This window comes from Triplophysa rosa, linkage group LG19 (assembly GCF_024868665.1).
Source record: "Triplophysa rosa linkage group LG19, Trosa_1v2, whole genome shotgun sequence".
NCBI classification, from domain to species: domain Eukaryota; kingdom Metazoa; phylum Chordata; class Actinopteri; order Cypriniformes; family Nemacheilidae; genus Triplophysa; species Triplophysa rosa.
This window is the reverse complement of record NC_079908.1, coordinates 16,899,500-16,916,916: the sequence shown is the minus strand read 5'-3', so window position 1 is coordinate 16,916,916 and position 17,417 is coordinate 16,899,500. Positions and strand designations below refer to the sequence as shown.

At 40.1% G+C, this 17,417-nt stretch overlaps 1 protein-coding gene across 4 annotated transcripts; it reads right to left on the bottom strand.

Moving 5' to 3' along the window:
- Positions 1-1,598: 1,598 nt before the first annotated feature.
- On the bottom strand, positions 1,599-15,442 carry akna (AT-hook transcription factor). Of its 4 annotated transcripts, none has more exons than XM_057361132.1 (24): positions 14,976-15,442; positions 12,720-13,065; positions 12,249-12,426; positions 11,179-12,043; positions 10,779-11,079; positions 10,314-10,388; positions 8,938-9,094; positions 8,626-8,759; positions 8,484-8,543; positions 8,277-8,395; positions 8,019-8,175; positions 7,777-7,934; positions 7,535-7,684; positions 7,115-7,361; positions 6,880-6,983; positions 6,473-6,756; positions 6,124-6,259; positions 5,419-5,589; positions 5,181-5,311; positions 4,874-5,002; positions 4,389-4,514; positions 4,176-4,280; positions 3,744-3,894; positions 1,599-3,499 (listed from the first exon to the last, which is right to left on the bottom strand). In XM_057361132.1, the coding sequence occupies exons 2-24, from the start codon at positions 12,918-12,920 to the stop codon at positions 3,241-3,243; spliced, it is 4,398 nt and encodes a 1,465-aa protein (XP_057217115.1). In that variant the 5' UTR covers positions 12,921-13,065; positions 14,976-15,442; the 3' UTR covers positions 1,599-3,240. The 4 variants fall into 4 exon arrangements, 3 of the variants coding, with proteins under 3 accessions (XP_057217115.1, XP_057217116.1, XP_057217117.1); XM_057361133.1 differs by having other exon boundaries at positions 4,389-4,499; XM_057361134.1 differs by having other exon boundaries at positions 4,389-4,499; positions 4,880-5,002.
- Positions 15,443-17,417: the final 1,975 nt, after the last annotated feature.

The window sequence follows — 17,417 nt, the reverse complement described above, 5'->3', positions numbered from 1 at the left end:
GAGACAGTATATATATATATAGTATATTGAAATAAAAGAATCATTGTAAGTACTCTTCTGTTTTACAATGGATGCAAATGATTAGACTGTCAACATGAGTTTTAATTATTCATTGCCATTTAAAACCTGAAAGTACCAAATGTAATATTGTATGTTATGGAACCTGCTAGAATGTGTAAATGGTAGATCCTTTTGCGTTCGTTTATTTATCTTCTGTGTTTTCTAACGGTTTGATGGTGGGTGGGGGAGGGACTGGTTTATATGCAAATGAACAGGCGTGGCAAAATAACGCTCATCACTTCCTATGCTGAATGCTACACTGCAGACCAGTTGAAACGCTCGGGGGGGTTAGGTGTTGTCTCATTTTAGATGTGCATGCCACGGACGCTACTATGTGGCCCTTTTGACATGTTTAAAAACTCTGAAAAAAAGTGCAAAATAAAAACGGTGACCATCTTCTGGGACTCCAGTGATGAAGAAGAAACAAGTGAAAGTGAAACAGACACTGTACATAGATAGCGGACGTCACCCCTCCACGATTCTTGGAGCATATGCTTTGATTTTCATGTCTCCTACAGAGACCTCATTTTTTATGTCAAGAAGGCCGATGCTTGCAAATGTTTAAGGAATTCAAAAAAGGGCCAGTTGTATTTCAGTATTGTATCTCGTCCGATTAAGTCTCATCATTGGTTAGTAACAATGCTTAACCGGGCCATGCACTGAGTAGCGTGTTGTTGTATATGCCATGTTACCGTTTTTCGTCTCACTGTTGACTGGTGGAAATTTCTGACTGTGAAATAGTAAAACATTTTCTTTGCCAATGTGAAGCCAATGTGTTTGTGACGTATTAGCTGTAGCTGTAGTGATAAACTTGGAAAAAATAGGTAATATCTATCTTTTGTTTGTCTGTCTAATAGTTTGTTTTCTGGTGCAATGTTATATCTTCCACTGGTGAATGGCTTTACAAAGAAACGCAGCCCCCAATTAACGTTTTGAATCCGTTTTCCCTCTATACTGTTGTGGCGGACAGGTTGTATAATGCACTATGCGTTTTCTGTGATGCAAACGCTTATATGGTTATCGATATCTTCTTTTAATATTACCTTATTTTGGGCTTGCTGTTGTATAGCGCTCAACTGTGTCTATTTGATTGATTTCTATTACATTTATTTTTCAGACAATATCAATAAATAAGAACGTAGTCCGCCCTAAACCTGTTCAACTTACTTGGATTCTATGTTTGCGAGTGTTGAAGCACAAACTAAAGTATACTTCATGTGTACCGATGTACTAAGGCTGTCTAATAAATTGGCTTCCATTAAACAAGTGGAATGGGTATATTTTTTGTGGGATGCTGTGTAAAACATCTACAGTATGCCTCGCATTTTACACAGAAATACAGTTTAGATGTATTGTTTCAATCACATTTTAAATGCAAGTAATGACTCAATTTAAACTCAAGTAATGTGTAATGAACTGTTGATCAGTCACCAACCTGGATCACTTGATTCTGGATAAATAATACGCCACAGATTTACCTCCACACAAACACCTGCAGCAGTGAAATCTGAGATACACACCAGGTAACATTTTTAAGTATCATTTAATAGTATTATTATAGAAGTCTACAGTCGCAGCTGTATAAATATAAAACATGAAAAACTACAGTACATCTTAAATTGCCATTTTCCTGAAACTTCTTTCCCTACAGTAACTGTGTCTAAGAAAATATAATTTGCACACATAACCTATACGAATAAAACATCTGCCATCATATACAGATAACTCTTAATCATAGCTAAAAGCTAATAATTGGTGAAAGACCGTAAACTCGCATAGTAGTGATGTCCACTGCTGCTTAAGGGGAATTACATATTCTAGATCTTGTTTTTACACGTCCACAAGTGATATAAATGCTGGTCTTTTAACACAGACCTTCATGCTGCTGCAAACTCTTGGTGACTCAAAAGTATTCTGTGACTGTTTACACTCCACTGCACTAAATATCTGCTGTTGTTGACTGCAAGGTTAATAATAACAAACAATAACAAATATAAACAAAAAAGATTTTAGAGCAGCACCGTTCATAGTTCTTTCATTAGAAATAATTAAGAAAAAAACGTTAACATCTACATCGTAAAATTGCATTAAATATGTGCAAACATATACATTTGTTGCTTGCCAGACAAAGATGAACTACATTGGCCACTAAAAGTATTTGAACACTTCAGCCACACTTAAAAATGTGTAAACATCAATACATCAGATAAACCAAGTGAACCAAAATACAAAACCAAGCGGCCTCAGCTAATAAATGATGCTAGACATTTTCAGTGAACTTGTTCACTTTTCTTAGCCATTTGGAAAAATAGTACTTTTATCATCTGGTTTCAAAGAAAAACTTGAGGTAATGTGATTTTTAAATTTAAGAAAGTGCTCGTAAATCCTTTGCCACTTTGATATTTAGTTTTCTAATGAAATAAAATTCAGACATTTTAAAGCATGGCTTACACCTTTTCAAATACTTTTTGGAGTTGCAATATTGCAGCTGCCAATTTGTAAAGTTGAATATCACATTTTTATATCATTTTCTATTGCAGCATTGTACGTCTGCCTATCACAGTCAAACCACTTCGACAGAGATGATTTTATGTAAACAATAAAAATAAATTCACATTTCGAGCATTTGTCCAACACTTTCATCCAAACAAACTTAAAGGGTCAGTTAACCCAAAAATGAAAATTCTGTCGTGATTTACTCTGTATGAATTTCTTTGTTCTGATGAACACAGAGAAAGATATTTGGACAAATGCTTGTAACCAAACAGTTCTTGGCCACCATTGACTACCATTACAATGATAGTCAATAGTGGCCCAGAAGTGTTTGCTTTCCTACATTCTTCGAAATATCTTCTTTTGTGTTTAACAGAACAACGACATTTATAAAGCAAATTTTCCTACTATGGTAGTCAATAGTGGCCAAGAACTGTTTGGTCACAAGTATTCTTCCAAATATCTTTCTCTGTGTTCATCAGAACAAAGGAATTTATACAGATTTGGAACAACTTGAGGGTGAATAAATGAAGACAGAATTTTCATTTTTGGGTGAACTGTGCATTTCATGTTTTTTCGCATGTTTCCTAGAAACCAAACCAACGACCTTGCCGTTTCTAGTGTAGTATTCTTTGATACTGATATGTCACTTTTGATAAAAGCATCTGCTAAATATAAATGTAAGCGTCAGTAGGTTGTGGCGAGGACGCTCATGTTCTCCAGTCCTGAGGCCATAGAGTGAGCCATGTGACGCGAGACCCGCCTCATGTTTCTAGCTACCGTGATGGCACGTTTCAGAGAGCTGCTCAGAGAAGACTGCTGATGGTCCATAGAGAGAGAGTGCCGGCGATGACCTCTAACCTCTGACCTCTCATCTCTGGAGGGACTCATCGAGATGTTAAATGGTTGTGAGTAGGCCTGGGCTGTCACAGGGCTGGATATGTAACTGCAAGAAAAAACACAATGATCAGTCTGATGCGGAGAGTAACACAAGAGGACACATGTTAGTGTGCTGCGATACTCGATTGGGCATCTCAGAGCTCAGCAACAGCTTAAATATTTTCATGTATTTGAATATTTTACAATGTCAATAGTTTATATTGTATATTATTTTTAAATCAATTATTGCACATCATTCACAATGCTTGATGGGATACACAATCAACTGCTCTTCATCAAGAGCTACTTACAGAGTTGAAGGATAGACTGGCATATACGGGACAACTGGAACACTACCCAGGACGGTGGGGGAAGGAGCCACAGCCATACTCTCAAAGCCTACTCTCTCCCTCTGTAAGGATCTCATTGGTTGACTCCATCCGGGGACTGAGCCCTGATTTTCTAGATGACCACACAGGAGAAGTTATTAAGAGTTCAACATCATTCTTTGTAATGCAAGTAATATAATGGCAATATTTTGAAGAAAACAAACTGACACACAAAAAAAAACAATAAAAGTGGAGAAACTGTACCAAATAATTTTATTACACTGGACAAAAGTCACATTAAAACCACCAAGTCAGGTCTCAGAGAAATTCACTAAAAACAAATGTCCTCTACAGAGGACAAAAATCAATTGGTGGGCCTGGTGAGGTTATACTGTGGGTTATGAAGTGTCAAACCTGGTTGAGGGATTCTTGATTGACTGGATTGTAATGCACCACACAATGGACAATGACTACAGTGGGACTGGGCGGGACGTGGAATACGTGTGCTCCTCGCTGGACCTGTAATTTAATGATGTTAAAGACCGAAGGACAGAAATAAGGCAAATTTAATGAAACCGTAAGCTTAAGTTTCAGAGCCCATTATCATGATGGAGGGAGGACACTTACGTGCGGGGGCACCGATGCGCTTTGACGCGCAGCGTGCACAGGTAGGTTGTGGGACTGGGCTTGGTTCTGTGTCACCACTATCCTCAGATTCAGCCTCTGGTGTCTGATGGGCTGATGGGAAAAAACCTAATGATTTCATCTAGACATCAGAGATATACATTAAACATTTAAAAATGCCCATTGGACAGTGGTAGATTTCCGTGACAGTGCTCTGCACCTTAAAAATACATAACATTCATGAATGTATATAATAATACATATTCACAGTGTAAGTTTCCATAGTACTGTTTTGTTACGGCCTCAGACAGAGAGAAAGCCATGTAATCTGTTTTTAACAGATTTAAAGTCAATCAGTGCCATTGTAAGAAAATGAATGATAACATTAAATGATAACCTGCATAATTTGCAGTAACGCATTAAAACGTCCATGAAATATCATTGAACATCACACTAAATTTATGGCGAATTAAAACACATTTTCTCACTAGTACAATTTTGGTGATGGCCAAATCCTGATCTGGTTTGTCTTCTTCCTCTTGACGTCATAGGGGACACTGGGATATAACTCATCGCAGATGCTCTCGGCTCAGACTGCACATGCTCGGAATCACTTCCTATAGAGTTAATAAGGGGCAAAATCAAATGAAGTGTAATTCAATACGTCAAACATTAGAACATTTTCAATTTTTCCATTTTCCCATTATGACCTCAAGGTGAATCTCAATAAAAAACGATTAAAATATATAGTACTCTGCGGTCACTCTGAAAAGATGCGTTTATAGGTGAACATACTCGTATTGGATTCAGATCTATATCTGGGCAAAGATGCTGATCTCTTCCTCAGGGTGAGTCGTGGAGCACCGCTTCTCCCTTTAATCTCTCTGCTTCCCATCTCTCTCTGCCCTCCCATTCTTTCTGACGATCTAAATGATAAAAACATGATAAAGTTAAAGATGTAACCTAAGAAAACAGTTTTTAGTTGGTCTACGCTCAAAGTAACATCAAGTAATTCTAAAACAGTGAATGCTGCCTTAAGTCAAGCCACTGAGGTGTAGCCGCCTGTGGGGGTGTGTTATCCCTGGTGTCCTCTGAGATGTTAGGGGGCGCTATAACAGGACTGGAAGGTTTGGAGAGCCTCAGACTTCCCTCTAGTCTCTCTTTCACTTTGTTCACTTCCTGCTGTAGGGACTGAAGGGCCTCTCTGAAACACCCAGAAACAACACATGCCACAAGAATCAATAACTGTATTGTGCCTCACAAACAGGAAGTGATGCTTCTTTAGACAAACATCACTATTGTTATTGCTTATACTTAGGTTTGTTTTGTAAACCTGAAAAGCATCAACCAACATTGTTTACGAAAGATGGTCTTTGCTTTCACTGGCGGCCATACAGATATATTCACTCTCTGTTAGAATTCAAATCAACACACACATTGGATTTATAAAATACTATTCTAGTGAGGATCCAGGATGCATGTGGTGGGTGTGTATGGGTAGGCGATTAATGCTGAGCACTACACACCGTTCACTCTTCAGCTAGTCTATTTGAGAAACAAACTCCAGATGGAAGACAAAGTGTATTGCAGTGAAAAATGATTATTGCAGTATATAGAGTTTATTGCAATACTGGAGTTATTCCAGCACTCCCCTGCAGAAGAGCTCTCACGACTCAAAACAGAAGCAATAAATCTAGGTTTGTTCTGCAGTCGCTTTGTCAGCCTTTAGGAAACTCACTGGTGATTTGTTAGCTGGACAGAACTTTGGGCTTTGAGGTCGCTGTGGTGATAGGGCACACGGAGGGAGGGGCTTCTGTGAAATCCGGACTGCAGATTGGCTGGTTGTGGGCATGGGTTATCTCGTGCTTTTTCTTCTAATAACAAATGAACAAAAGATGGATGAAAGCAAAATGCAAAGAGAGAAAATGGAATACAGATTCAGTGCCAGAGATAATTTTGTGTTATGACAACACAAGAAATAATTCATCTTAGGTCTTAGCCAGCCTTTTGAATACAAATGGATGATATATAAGAGTAAGAATATGACTTTGTACACACAGCTAATTCTTTACGTAAAGTATGTATACCCTGATCACTCCCATGCTCTGATTGGCTGGTGAGGCTGCACGGCCCGGGTTGGAGGGTGGTTTCAGGCCAATGAAGGGTGGAGGTAGAGGTAGCAAGACTGGAAGCAGAACACCTCTCTTCTCTTGCTCTCCTCCCAACAGAACTGGTGCATCTTCCTGTGCTGAGGTGGTCTGCAGGGGGATCCAGAGAGAGTCGTGAGGGAGAAGAGGAAACCGCCAAAGGCTGCCTAGTACGACAAGCCGAATTTGCCTTTATGGGGTTCTTCATGTGTGGTCCAGACGACCTGATGGAACAAGAAAAGATACCAGACAGAGATTTAGATTGCACAAAAAATTATGTTTTTTAGTCCATACAAAATGCTCACAGACAACAGGCAGAGAGACTCTACAATAAAAGAGCTTTATACCTCACTACTGCTCTCTGCTGGAGAGGACTGTGTACTGCAGGAGTAAGCTGACTGCTCTCAGATCCCATAAAGCCACTGTCTGTCTCTGGAGACACAACTCCATCCTACAGTATCAGAAATGCACTAAAACTTTAGTATTTATCAACATAAAGGCATCATCCTTTCCTTTACGCAATGTGAGTCAAAATGCTATTGTTGTTTATCACAGATTCATATCACATCTACCGTCACTGACCAGAGGGGGCGCTACAACAGTCTTGCTCTTTGTTTTCAAGATCCTATTTCCAGTCTCTATGCTCTCAGCCAAGCTGGTCATGCTGCTGCTGAGGACCATTCTGTTTCCTGCTGTTTTCCTCTCCCTGCCCGGTTGCCCTGGCAACAGAGAGGAGTGGCATGGCGCCTTGGGGTGAGTTTCCATGGCGTCACAGACCTGTGACCTCACGGATGGGCCAGAGGGAGGGCCACAATCTGCTACAGGCTGCCTATAGAAATAAGAACGATGGCGATTGTTTAATGTCTCTCTCTTTCTTACACATTCAGGTGTCGTTAATGTTGTTTATTCAGTTGCAGACAGCGATAACATCAGCAGTACTTGGCTGGCCCACATGAGGCGACTCGTTCCATGTAAAAAGGCCATTGATATGACTGTGTTTACCTTTTCGCTCTGTCAGTGCTAGACCATTGTTGTCTGTTCGTGGAGCTTTCATTCCTGGGAGGAGAAGAGTGTTTAAAATCCAGCGAGTCACAGCCCATTAAGGTCACACTTCTGTCCAGCAGCCCTGGGAGCTCTTTAAAACTTTGGTAGCTAGATGAAAGGAGATTCACAGTCATTTAGGAACTCCCTGATTTTGCATGGAGAGCCGTGGAAGTGAGGTATGCTGGTTAAAGTTCACTCACCGGTCCATGAGTTTACTGAAGTCCTTCTCCACACATTGATGTTTGTCATTCAGATGATAAAGATGGGACGGAAGCATCTCCTCTTCATCGCTCTCTCCGTTAACTGAACTCACCTCTGCGCCAACACAAGCCTCAGGATGGGCAGCTGACAGTGGGCTCTGAGAGATTAAGAGACTCATTGTACATCCTTGCGTTCCTGCTTTACTATGGGAACAACCACATGTTTTGGGGCCTTAAGGTACCTCGGGTAATGGTTCAGTCTCCAGCATGGACAAAGACAGCATATCCGAGTGAGGGGCTGGAGTTGAAGGAGGTTCTAAAGTGGTCTGGTTCTGCTTTATCCGCTCCTTCAGTTCCTCCAATCGCATCCCTGATGTAAAGATCTGACCCTCTAGTTCTCTGTTCCATGCCCACATAAACACAGCACTTCAAACACTTGCTGGCAGAAAATGCGTTTTAGCGAGTGCTTTTATCATGCAATAAAAAGAAACAAAGCCCACCTGTCGGGGTCAAAGGTCAAAGGCCTGCCTTGACATTGCTGTAGCATCCGAAACTGGGCTCGCGTATCCAGATAAGCCCTCTCGAGAGATTCCTGTCCCTCAGCCAGTGTGGAGACACCCTGCGGGGGATTCAGAGTCAATCTGACTCCAGATACAGTACTCGGTTCACTTTTGTAGAAAGAAGAAGATGGAAAAGAAAGAAAATACCTTCAGCTCTTCGCAAGGCTTCAGTTTCCCATTCTTCAAAAGCTCCTCAAAAGAATCAACCTGAACAAGTAGATACAGTATTTCAAATTCTTCACTCACAAACGCATGATTTTTGTTATGCGACACAAAAAATGTCAGTTACCTGTAGCTGAAATCTGCAGGTTTGTTTGGTCAGAGTCTCTGTCAGATGGTCTGCAGTGCTGGACACGGAACTCCTGGAGGAAACCGAGTTCGTGGAGGACGGGCGAGTTTGGGCTTTTCTTGAGTTTATGTGAGCTACAATTTAGGGGAACCAAACAGACTTTAAGCTTTACCGCAAACCACATTTAGCATAAAACATGTTTTTAGACAGTATCGCTTAAAATCAACGAATCAAGTCGATAAGAAACACAATTTCCAGGCGATAATATACCGTACAGCATAGTTTCAAAGGTGGATTTTTAGAATCATCTACCTAAATTATCTCTCTGCCCAGTTGGATTAGCAGAGCCTGCACCAAACTCTGCCCTCTGTGCTTGAGGAAAGCTGAGGGTCATGACCTTTGACCCCTCCTGAATGACACCCGACAGGATAGCAGTACTGGGTTTGGGCGGGTCAGAATACAGACTCACCTGAAAACAGAATATCACATTCATGACAATCATGTATCAAAAACATGACAAAAAAAGTGTCACCTTATGATTATGATTTTTTTCACCTTATGAATTTTTTTCAAGGCAGCTCGAAACCGGTGAGCAAACATATACCATTATAGCATGTCACGGTGTTAAAATGCCACGTCAGCTGGCAGATATAAAAAATTAAGATTTTCCAACATCCAATGGCAGGTACAACTTTGTGGTCGCTTTGTGTAGATGCTGAGCCTATCAGATCCCACCCACCTCTCCACCTGACAGACCCCTCAGATTTACTGCAGCCTAATGGCAGAACCACAATGGAAGATCAAGAAAACTCACATACAATAGGGGCGTCATAAAACTGGGCGTTTAATGAGTGTTTTCCACTGGTGCTTAGAGACGTCACAGCTGTGCTGGCTGATAAAACACTGTGTTTGTTGACATCCAATAACACCATGAAGAAATGCACTCAAAACACAATACCATTATGCTGGATTCTTCGTGCACTTTAATACACACACCCATGAGGGCATATTGGTTTGTTGCAATGGCTTTGCATGCTGAAGTCTAATGGAGACTCATTGACTTTCCCCCCTCAATACGTCCCAGAACAATAAATCATACCGACTAACCGCTATTTGACCCCGAGTGTCTTGAATAAAATAGATCCCATTTATTCTTTATTACAACACAATCTGTGTCACCACAGTATGAAAACCATGCAGCAGATTTTAAGTCAATTTATACATGTATGTGATGTGCAACTATAATTTCTATATAATCTCATTTTCATTTTAAGACTTATTTATTTGATAATATACCAGTTTGTGCAAATAAATGCAATGTGCACTGTTTGTTCTCTAGTCTTTCTAAAAGTGCCTATGTGCTTTGAAGTAAACCCTCTCTGCAGGCCTTTCATTTAAGCTAAAACATCAGAATCGGTGGTTGAAAACACACAGTGCTGCTGCTGAGCCGAGGGCTGTGATTATGGGCGTCACAAACGGGATTGTGAATTTATTTTGTGTTGACTCAGCCTGAAGAGTCTATAAATAGCTCTTGTCGACATCAGAGCAGATGGAGAGGGAGACGAGGGAGTGTGTCACTGAATATAAGTGAACCTTCAGACGAAAGCTTTTAAAATCATTAAGAGGTGAAAAACGTCATTGTGTTCAACAGACGAACAAAAGCACAGAATAAACCGAAACCAGCTAACCTGAGCTTTGAGACGGAGTCGGTCAATTGTGTTTTCAGCCTCAGCGTACTTAGTCAGAAGCCTGTTGTAGTCCTCCTTTAAGAGTAAGAGACAAGCCAAGATGAGCGCAGTTGACATAAAACCATATTCTATTCAACATCAACGTTTTAGTAATGAATCTGCACCTTGTGAATCTGTTTTGATGGTATATTAAAATATCAAAAATTGTAAAAAGTCAAGTGAACAAAGCTTTTTTATTTTTGGCCCCTTCGAGTCATAATAACCTAGCAACAGCAGCTGCTAGAACTCCGCTCCAATGGTACATTCATAACACAAACATACTATGGCAATAATAATACAATATACTGGAAATAATGCAAAGACCCCACTGGGGTCAGGGGTGGAATCAAACTCTGGTTTGGATCAGGCAATTAAATCAATGTGAAAACAGTGTCAGTGTTTTCTATTTCGCTTTGCTTTATGTACCTGAAGCTGTTGCACTAGTGTGCTGGCCTGTTGGGGACAGCGGAACTCCTCTGGTACTGTACTGTTTAAACGTTTGTGGGTCCCACTGGAGGAAGGACTTCCTGGAGACTCGTCAGTGCTGCTCAACAGGACCTCTCGCACAATCTCAGCAGGTGATTTGAAAACTACAGGTAGAACAGGCTGTGAAGTTTTGCCATGAGCAACGGCACGACTTTTAGGGGGCTTGTATCCACCCTTTGGGAAATGAACCTTCGGCCCCACTTTAGAGAAATCCGGCAATGGGTGGCTCAGTTGGCCTTTCCTAAGAAAACCCAGGAAAAGTGCACTATATTAATAACAAAGACTGGTTTAATTATATTCATGTTATGCAGAATAAACAGTTATGTTGCATTTGTGACACCTGATATCATCTGGATCGGTGTGGGACGTTTTGGAGGTTCTTTGGTTATTTTTATCTGAAGAACGGTGAGGTGCAGGAGGCGGAGAGCACTCTCTCGCTTTAGCAATACGCTGTGCACGACGATCCTGGAAATCTGGGTTTGTTTTTGTAGGAGAGGGTGTTGGAAGCTGGTGGTTGTGGTAGGGACTGTGCAACCTTCTTTCTCCTTTATCTTCACTCATACCAGCATGGTTTGTTTTTCCAAGTCTGATTTTCATCAACGGGCTTCTCACTGAGGTCTGAGGTGTGATCTTGTATTTAATCTCCAGCTCTCTAGATTGAATAGTTTGGTAAGATTTAGGGTCAAATCTCTGGTGACTGCTAGTGCTATGAGATGACTCCACCCCGACGTTGGAAAGAGCTCCCTCTGAAACGGTCTCAGCCTCAATCCCACAGTTATTAATCTGCTCCTCAAAGGACAAATGAGGAAAGGTATGAAGAGTGTTTGGAGAGGACAGATGTGAAGCTGAGGGAAAACATTTCTTGAGTTCTTCGGAATCACTTTGTTCCGAATGCTCAGTAATTTCTACATCTGGAATATTTTTGGAGTCTTCAATCCCATTTTGACTGAAATCGAGACCCTTTATCGGGTCGATGTGAGGCGCCATTTTTTCTGTGACAGGAAATGAGTGATCTGTATGTCTCTGAGAATCTTCACACATGTCTTTTTCCGCAGTATCTTCATCTGTCATGTCTAATGTTCCGTCTCTCTCTGGGAAAGTGTGTAATTCCTGCCTGTGGATCATTGGGCTCCTGGCATCATGCTCATCATCGGTCCAGTCCTCCAATAAAACGCTTTGGTCATCATCTGCGACCTGCTCTTCTTCTAAAAGAGAAGAAACAGAAATGAATCAACACATTTATTTTGATGTATATTATGTACATAATATATATATATATCTTCGTTATCATCATCAGAATCTAAGATACAAAAAGGATCGATAATAGTTGGTGTGTGAACAAACTATTGAAGGATTGAAAATGATTTCAATTTAACACAGTTGCAGATGTTTAATGAACTAAGGTCTTACGCATGTAAGAAGTATGGCAGTCATTTTCAGTGGGCTGAGAGAGGGGGCCCGAGTCTAGCAGTTCACTCAGGTGGAAGCTTATCTCCTCCAGTGCGGACGGTGGTGGTCCATCCTCAGGCTCTGGGGTCTTCACATACCACAACATGTCCTCTGCAATCTCCTCTTCTCTATGATCCACCTAATAATGGCATACTAATTAATCACTTCAAGTAAAACAAACAATCAAACAATTTCCTATTAGAGATTGTTTTATAAAAGTGCTCTGGCAGCAATATTTCCATTATAATTTCTTAATAATATCCGTTAACAACTATACAAACACACATAACAAAATGCATAAATTGATAAGACTGAGGCTCAATAGCTAAATTCTTAGTAAACCCAAGGAAACTTTTCTCAAGGTGAGTCTTGATGAGGCCGCTCTAAATGACCTATTAATGTAAAGTTATTAGTCAAACTGATCTCTGATACCTCCAGCTGCCCTTGACTCTCTGCCAGACCAATGATGCCGTTCTCATCCATCTGGCTTTGAAAGTCCTCATCTACTTCTTCCTCCCATCTGAAGTCCGACCCCTCTGGGCTTGAGGGAGAGGAGTAGGCTGGGGCTGGTGTCCACACCAGAACCCCTGCAGTGGTATCACCTCTGGTCCACTCCATCGGTTCCCTCTTCATCTCTCTCTTACTTCACCTCGAGCACCTGTAGCAATCTGGGCAATGATGCTGAGGTCATCTCTCAGAGTCGTGGCTAAGACATCAGCAGTTGCAAATGTTTTAATGAACAGGTTGAGGACTGTCCACTCGGGTCACGTAAAACTACCTAAAAAACAGATTAAAAAAGGAAGCTCAGTGCACTTAAATAGCAATCAATGTGTATGCGTGTTTGTCTTTCAGCCACATAAATACACAAAACAGACAGTAAAGAGAAATGATCTCTGTACAATAGTGTAATTAATGCAGTCGTTAGTGTACTGTGGCACACCGCTAATGATTCTTGATGAAAGGCAATACAAACGCTTGTATGTAAACGGCTGTTCCCAGGTGGAATTACGAAACATCTCCCAGTCAATCATTAGATATTTGATATTTAATTTAGAGTTACAAGCCGTGCTGCATCATGTTTCCCATGTGACACAGAATATTTGTTTTGGAATATATCAGCACACAGAAACATCACACCACTCTATTGCTGTTTCCTATCTTGAAGGGCAACATCACACATCTTTATAAAAACAGTGTCCGGATGGTGAATAGCACATGGGGTTGGGTTTATACAAAAAATGCACAGGGCTCTTGGTTGCCATGGTGACCACACAACAGTCAGCAGCTTTAATTGCATCACAGCCAATCAGCATTCAGCGCGCCGATTTACAGCAAAATAATTAAATTGAGCTGAGATAGGAACATTGTAAAACAATTCCTACGAAAAGATGGAAGACACAATGTTCACCGCTCATTTTCTACAACTGGAGTACATGATGTAACGCATACATCATTTACTCAAGTCATTCATTTACCCATATTGCTCTTCTGTGAAACAATAAAAAAGTCTTTTTAAAGAATATTCTCAAGGTGAGCCATTACTTACGGTTGAGGAATAATAAACATAATTACGTAATTACTTTCTGAATGCACATTCCTGTTCCAATCAATTCCAGGTGGATCATTTTTTTCAACCATTGGAAATACCAATTCACTCTGAAAAGCGTTACGTTACAGATGTAAAAAGAGTTGTTAATGCAGTTTCATCTAGAAGATGAAAACTTGGCTTTGAATAACTATACCGCAGAGACACACACTTTGGAGATCTGTCAGCATACAGTGTCAACACACACAGACACCCTAGGAAGTCTGCAAATCTCTTGAGTGCATCTGCTTTTTGTAGCATACGCTAATTAAACGCTTGTCTAGCTCTCCAGCATCCATTCAGCAAGATGACAGTGAGCTCAGCCAAAAGCAACAAGTATACTAAACATAGTTCATCCACAGTTACTGTACCGAATTTATAACAGAGCCAACACACAGAGCTCAAAAAGGATTAGCAAGACAACACTAAAAGCTCCTTATGGCCCAAAGCCATATGAAGGGAGGAAGGAAGGCATCTTGCAATCAAACAAACACATCCAATGTAATGAAATGAGAAGAATACTGTACTCAAAACCTGAACCTTGCTTTTCTGTTTACTTTGGGGTTGTTTGATAATTGTCATTTACACTGTGCTGTTTTAATAGGACAACCCCCCCCCCAAGAAAACCATTAATTTTTTTAAATCTAATTACCCACATGACATGAAAGACGTCTTTCTAAAGACAAATTCTAGTTTACCTTCTGATAAAGTAACCTATAAAGTTCCATGAATGAGAAGTCATTGATTTAACATTTAGGTTAGATAGTTCTCCCATGGCAAAGGCAACACAAAAACACAAAACATATTTTCTGGTTCATAACATAGTTTATTGAATGTAATAAACTGCATTAGGTTTAAGATTTACTATGTCAAAATAGAGAAACAGGCTTATATTGCCTGCCTGAACAGAGACGTTCAACCTGTTGATCAAGACTAAAACCCCTCTGACTGGTTGTAGTAGTAACTCGCACATGTCAATCGCGCACACCATTCAGCACTTATTACAAACCAAGCTCTTGAAAAAAAAAACAAATAGAACATGGAATTAGTTATGAATGACTTCAAACAAACAAGGCTCAATTTTGTTGTTTTGAACGCCTTACCTTATCCGATAAATAATGAAAAAGATTTCCCAGTGCAAACACAGAGATCTTCTGACTGCATCTGCATGAACTTCAGACCGTTGCCTTGAGAACCGCACGCTCACAAACTAACCCCACAAACCCGCCCCTTCATCATCTAGTGACGATTCAAACAGGGACTTCTTACCAACTTCTTGTCAAAAACACCTAACTCGAGGGTCCTATCTCTTTTGTTTTGTGTTATTTCCAGTATACTCATCTTTTACGTAGTTCCGTGTCAAGAACGCATTTTGCGCTTTGTGTTGCTCGAGCCAGGCACAATCTCTGTTACTTGACTCTGCAACAGGTTTTTTTCACCCCTTTTTAAATTCGTCGAATACAAAGCTGGCAAAACTTAAACTTATTTAACAAAAAAAGCTCTAAGAAGGTACAACAAAGACGTAAAGTTAATTAGCTTTATAGCATTAAAAATAAAACGTCGTTTTGGGGGCGGGGCCTGGTTGTCAAAGTCAACACGACGCTAGATCCAAAGTTGTGATTGGCGTGATTGGGAATTGGGCGGGATCAAAATATGCGAACCAGTCACGTGTCAACCGTACACTATTTTCACTATAACTCGTACATTTTTAGAGCCTCTAAATTATTGCAATGTCCTCGTGAATCTTATTGTTTTACTTTATTTTTTTTAAAGCAGTCTTAATTTAACACACCGCAAGATGATAGTCAAAACCATACGATAGTGTGCTGCGATACCATGTCCAAACACATGATGGAGCCATGCGATGGCTTTTTATAATTAAATGTGGCTCTTCTCTTTGGCACCAGATGTCAGTGCTGGAAGAATTCCCAGTCAAAAAACACTGACAAAGTACCATGCTGTTCCATGCTTTGAATATGTTTTCGCTGACAAAATAGCTTGAATCGGTTAAGACCACCAAAACAACAGCCTGGTTCAAGGTGGTTTTACAGTTTATCAATGTGGTTTTTAGCCAGTTGGCCAGTTTATCTTCTGGCCTGACCAACAGAAACATGCTCAAAACTCATTCAATCACAACACCTTAACCTTGGTTTTAACAGTAATATAAAATAACTGTATAAAATGTAATATAAAACACACAAAAGTAATGATTTTATTTATTGGAATAGGCCTATGTTTAAATATCTTTGTACTATGCTGTACGTTTACATTATTTGAATTTATATGCAACACAAACATACTATATTAAAAATGAATCCAGTTTTCAAATGATGTGCTCATTATGCTGTTTTACTCACCCAACCATGTTGCTGTGTGTTTAATGTGGTTTCTCGCTACATACACCTCTAATGATTTTCTTTGTGGTTTGACACCTAATGAATGAGAAACCACAAGATGCCGGGTTAACAACTAATGGAACCAGCCCAACCCAGATGATCATGTGTGTTTAGGTTTGTGTATGAATGAATGGTCAAATTGGATTCAAAGCACGCCTCTATGAAATTCATTTCTTAGTGAGACGTGAAGGCCTATTAATTCTACATTATCTCTCTGATTAAAGTTAATGAGAATTGTACCTGATACTAAGCACTACAAACTGGGCAGAGATGAGAAAAGAATAGATAGACAAAAGCTTTTTTCCTGGAGTTTATCTTTATTGGAAAATTAAACACACTTTGTGTATAAATACCATGGCTGTGTCGGTGTTCTTTGAACTGTTCAAGAGGCAGCAAAACGCAAAGAACATAGGCCTACAGTTCAAGTGGATGTTGTTGCGGTAACAACAATCATAATGGGAACAAAATAATACCAATCAAGGCAATTATAAATAAATAAAAAAGTGGAAAGCTTTAGAATATTGTGTTAAAACACAAGTGGTTGGCTGGATTATTTTGATTTCAGGTTAGGAAAATTCAATCACTGTCCATCACGACACAACCGAACCAACATGAGCAGAGATGAAGGGTATCATTTTGTTTATCCTTCCTTGGACACATTTATAAATGTTGACGAACGGTTCTTTTGACGTTACTGCACTGTTACAGTTTTTGACAGTTTAAGAGAACTTTAACATAACATTAGCCATTAGTTTTAAGAACGATCCCTGCGAGCTTTCAACCTTTTTCATGTGGAACATCCGGTAAGTAAATGTAGGTTTGTCCACATCTGAAGGTCGGCACGGTCAGACATGCTTTGTTTTCTGTATTCTGTCCACCTATAAAACAAAAGCTCTGTGGGTCCACATACACACGTGAGACAGAACTGCTTTCCATTTCAAGAGACGCATCGGTGGGATGAGATACTGTTGCAAAGATCTCTCTCTTTCTTTGGCTTCAGATGTCTTTCATACCCGATACCTTTGTGCATTCAGGATTTTGCTGTGAATGTTCTGCATCTGTGGGGTGAGCTTTAAGGAAATGCTCTTACATAGGAGGACAGATCATTCAGAGAAAAGGATGTTTTTACTTTTCATTACTGCTTTTAGA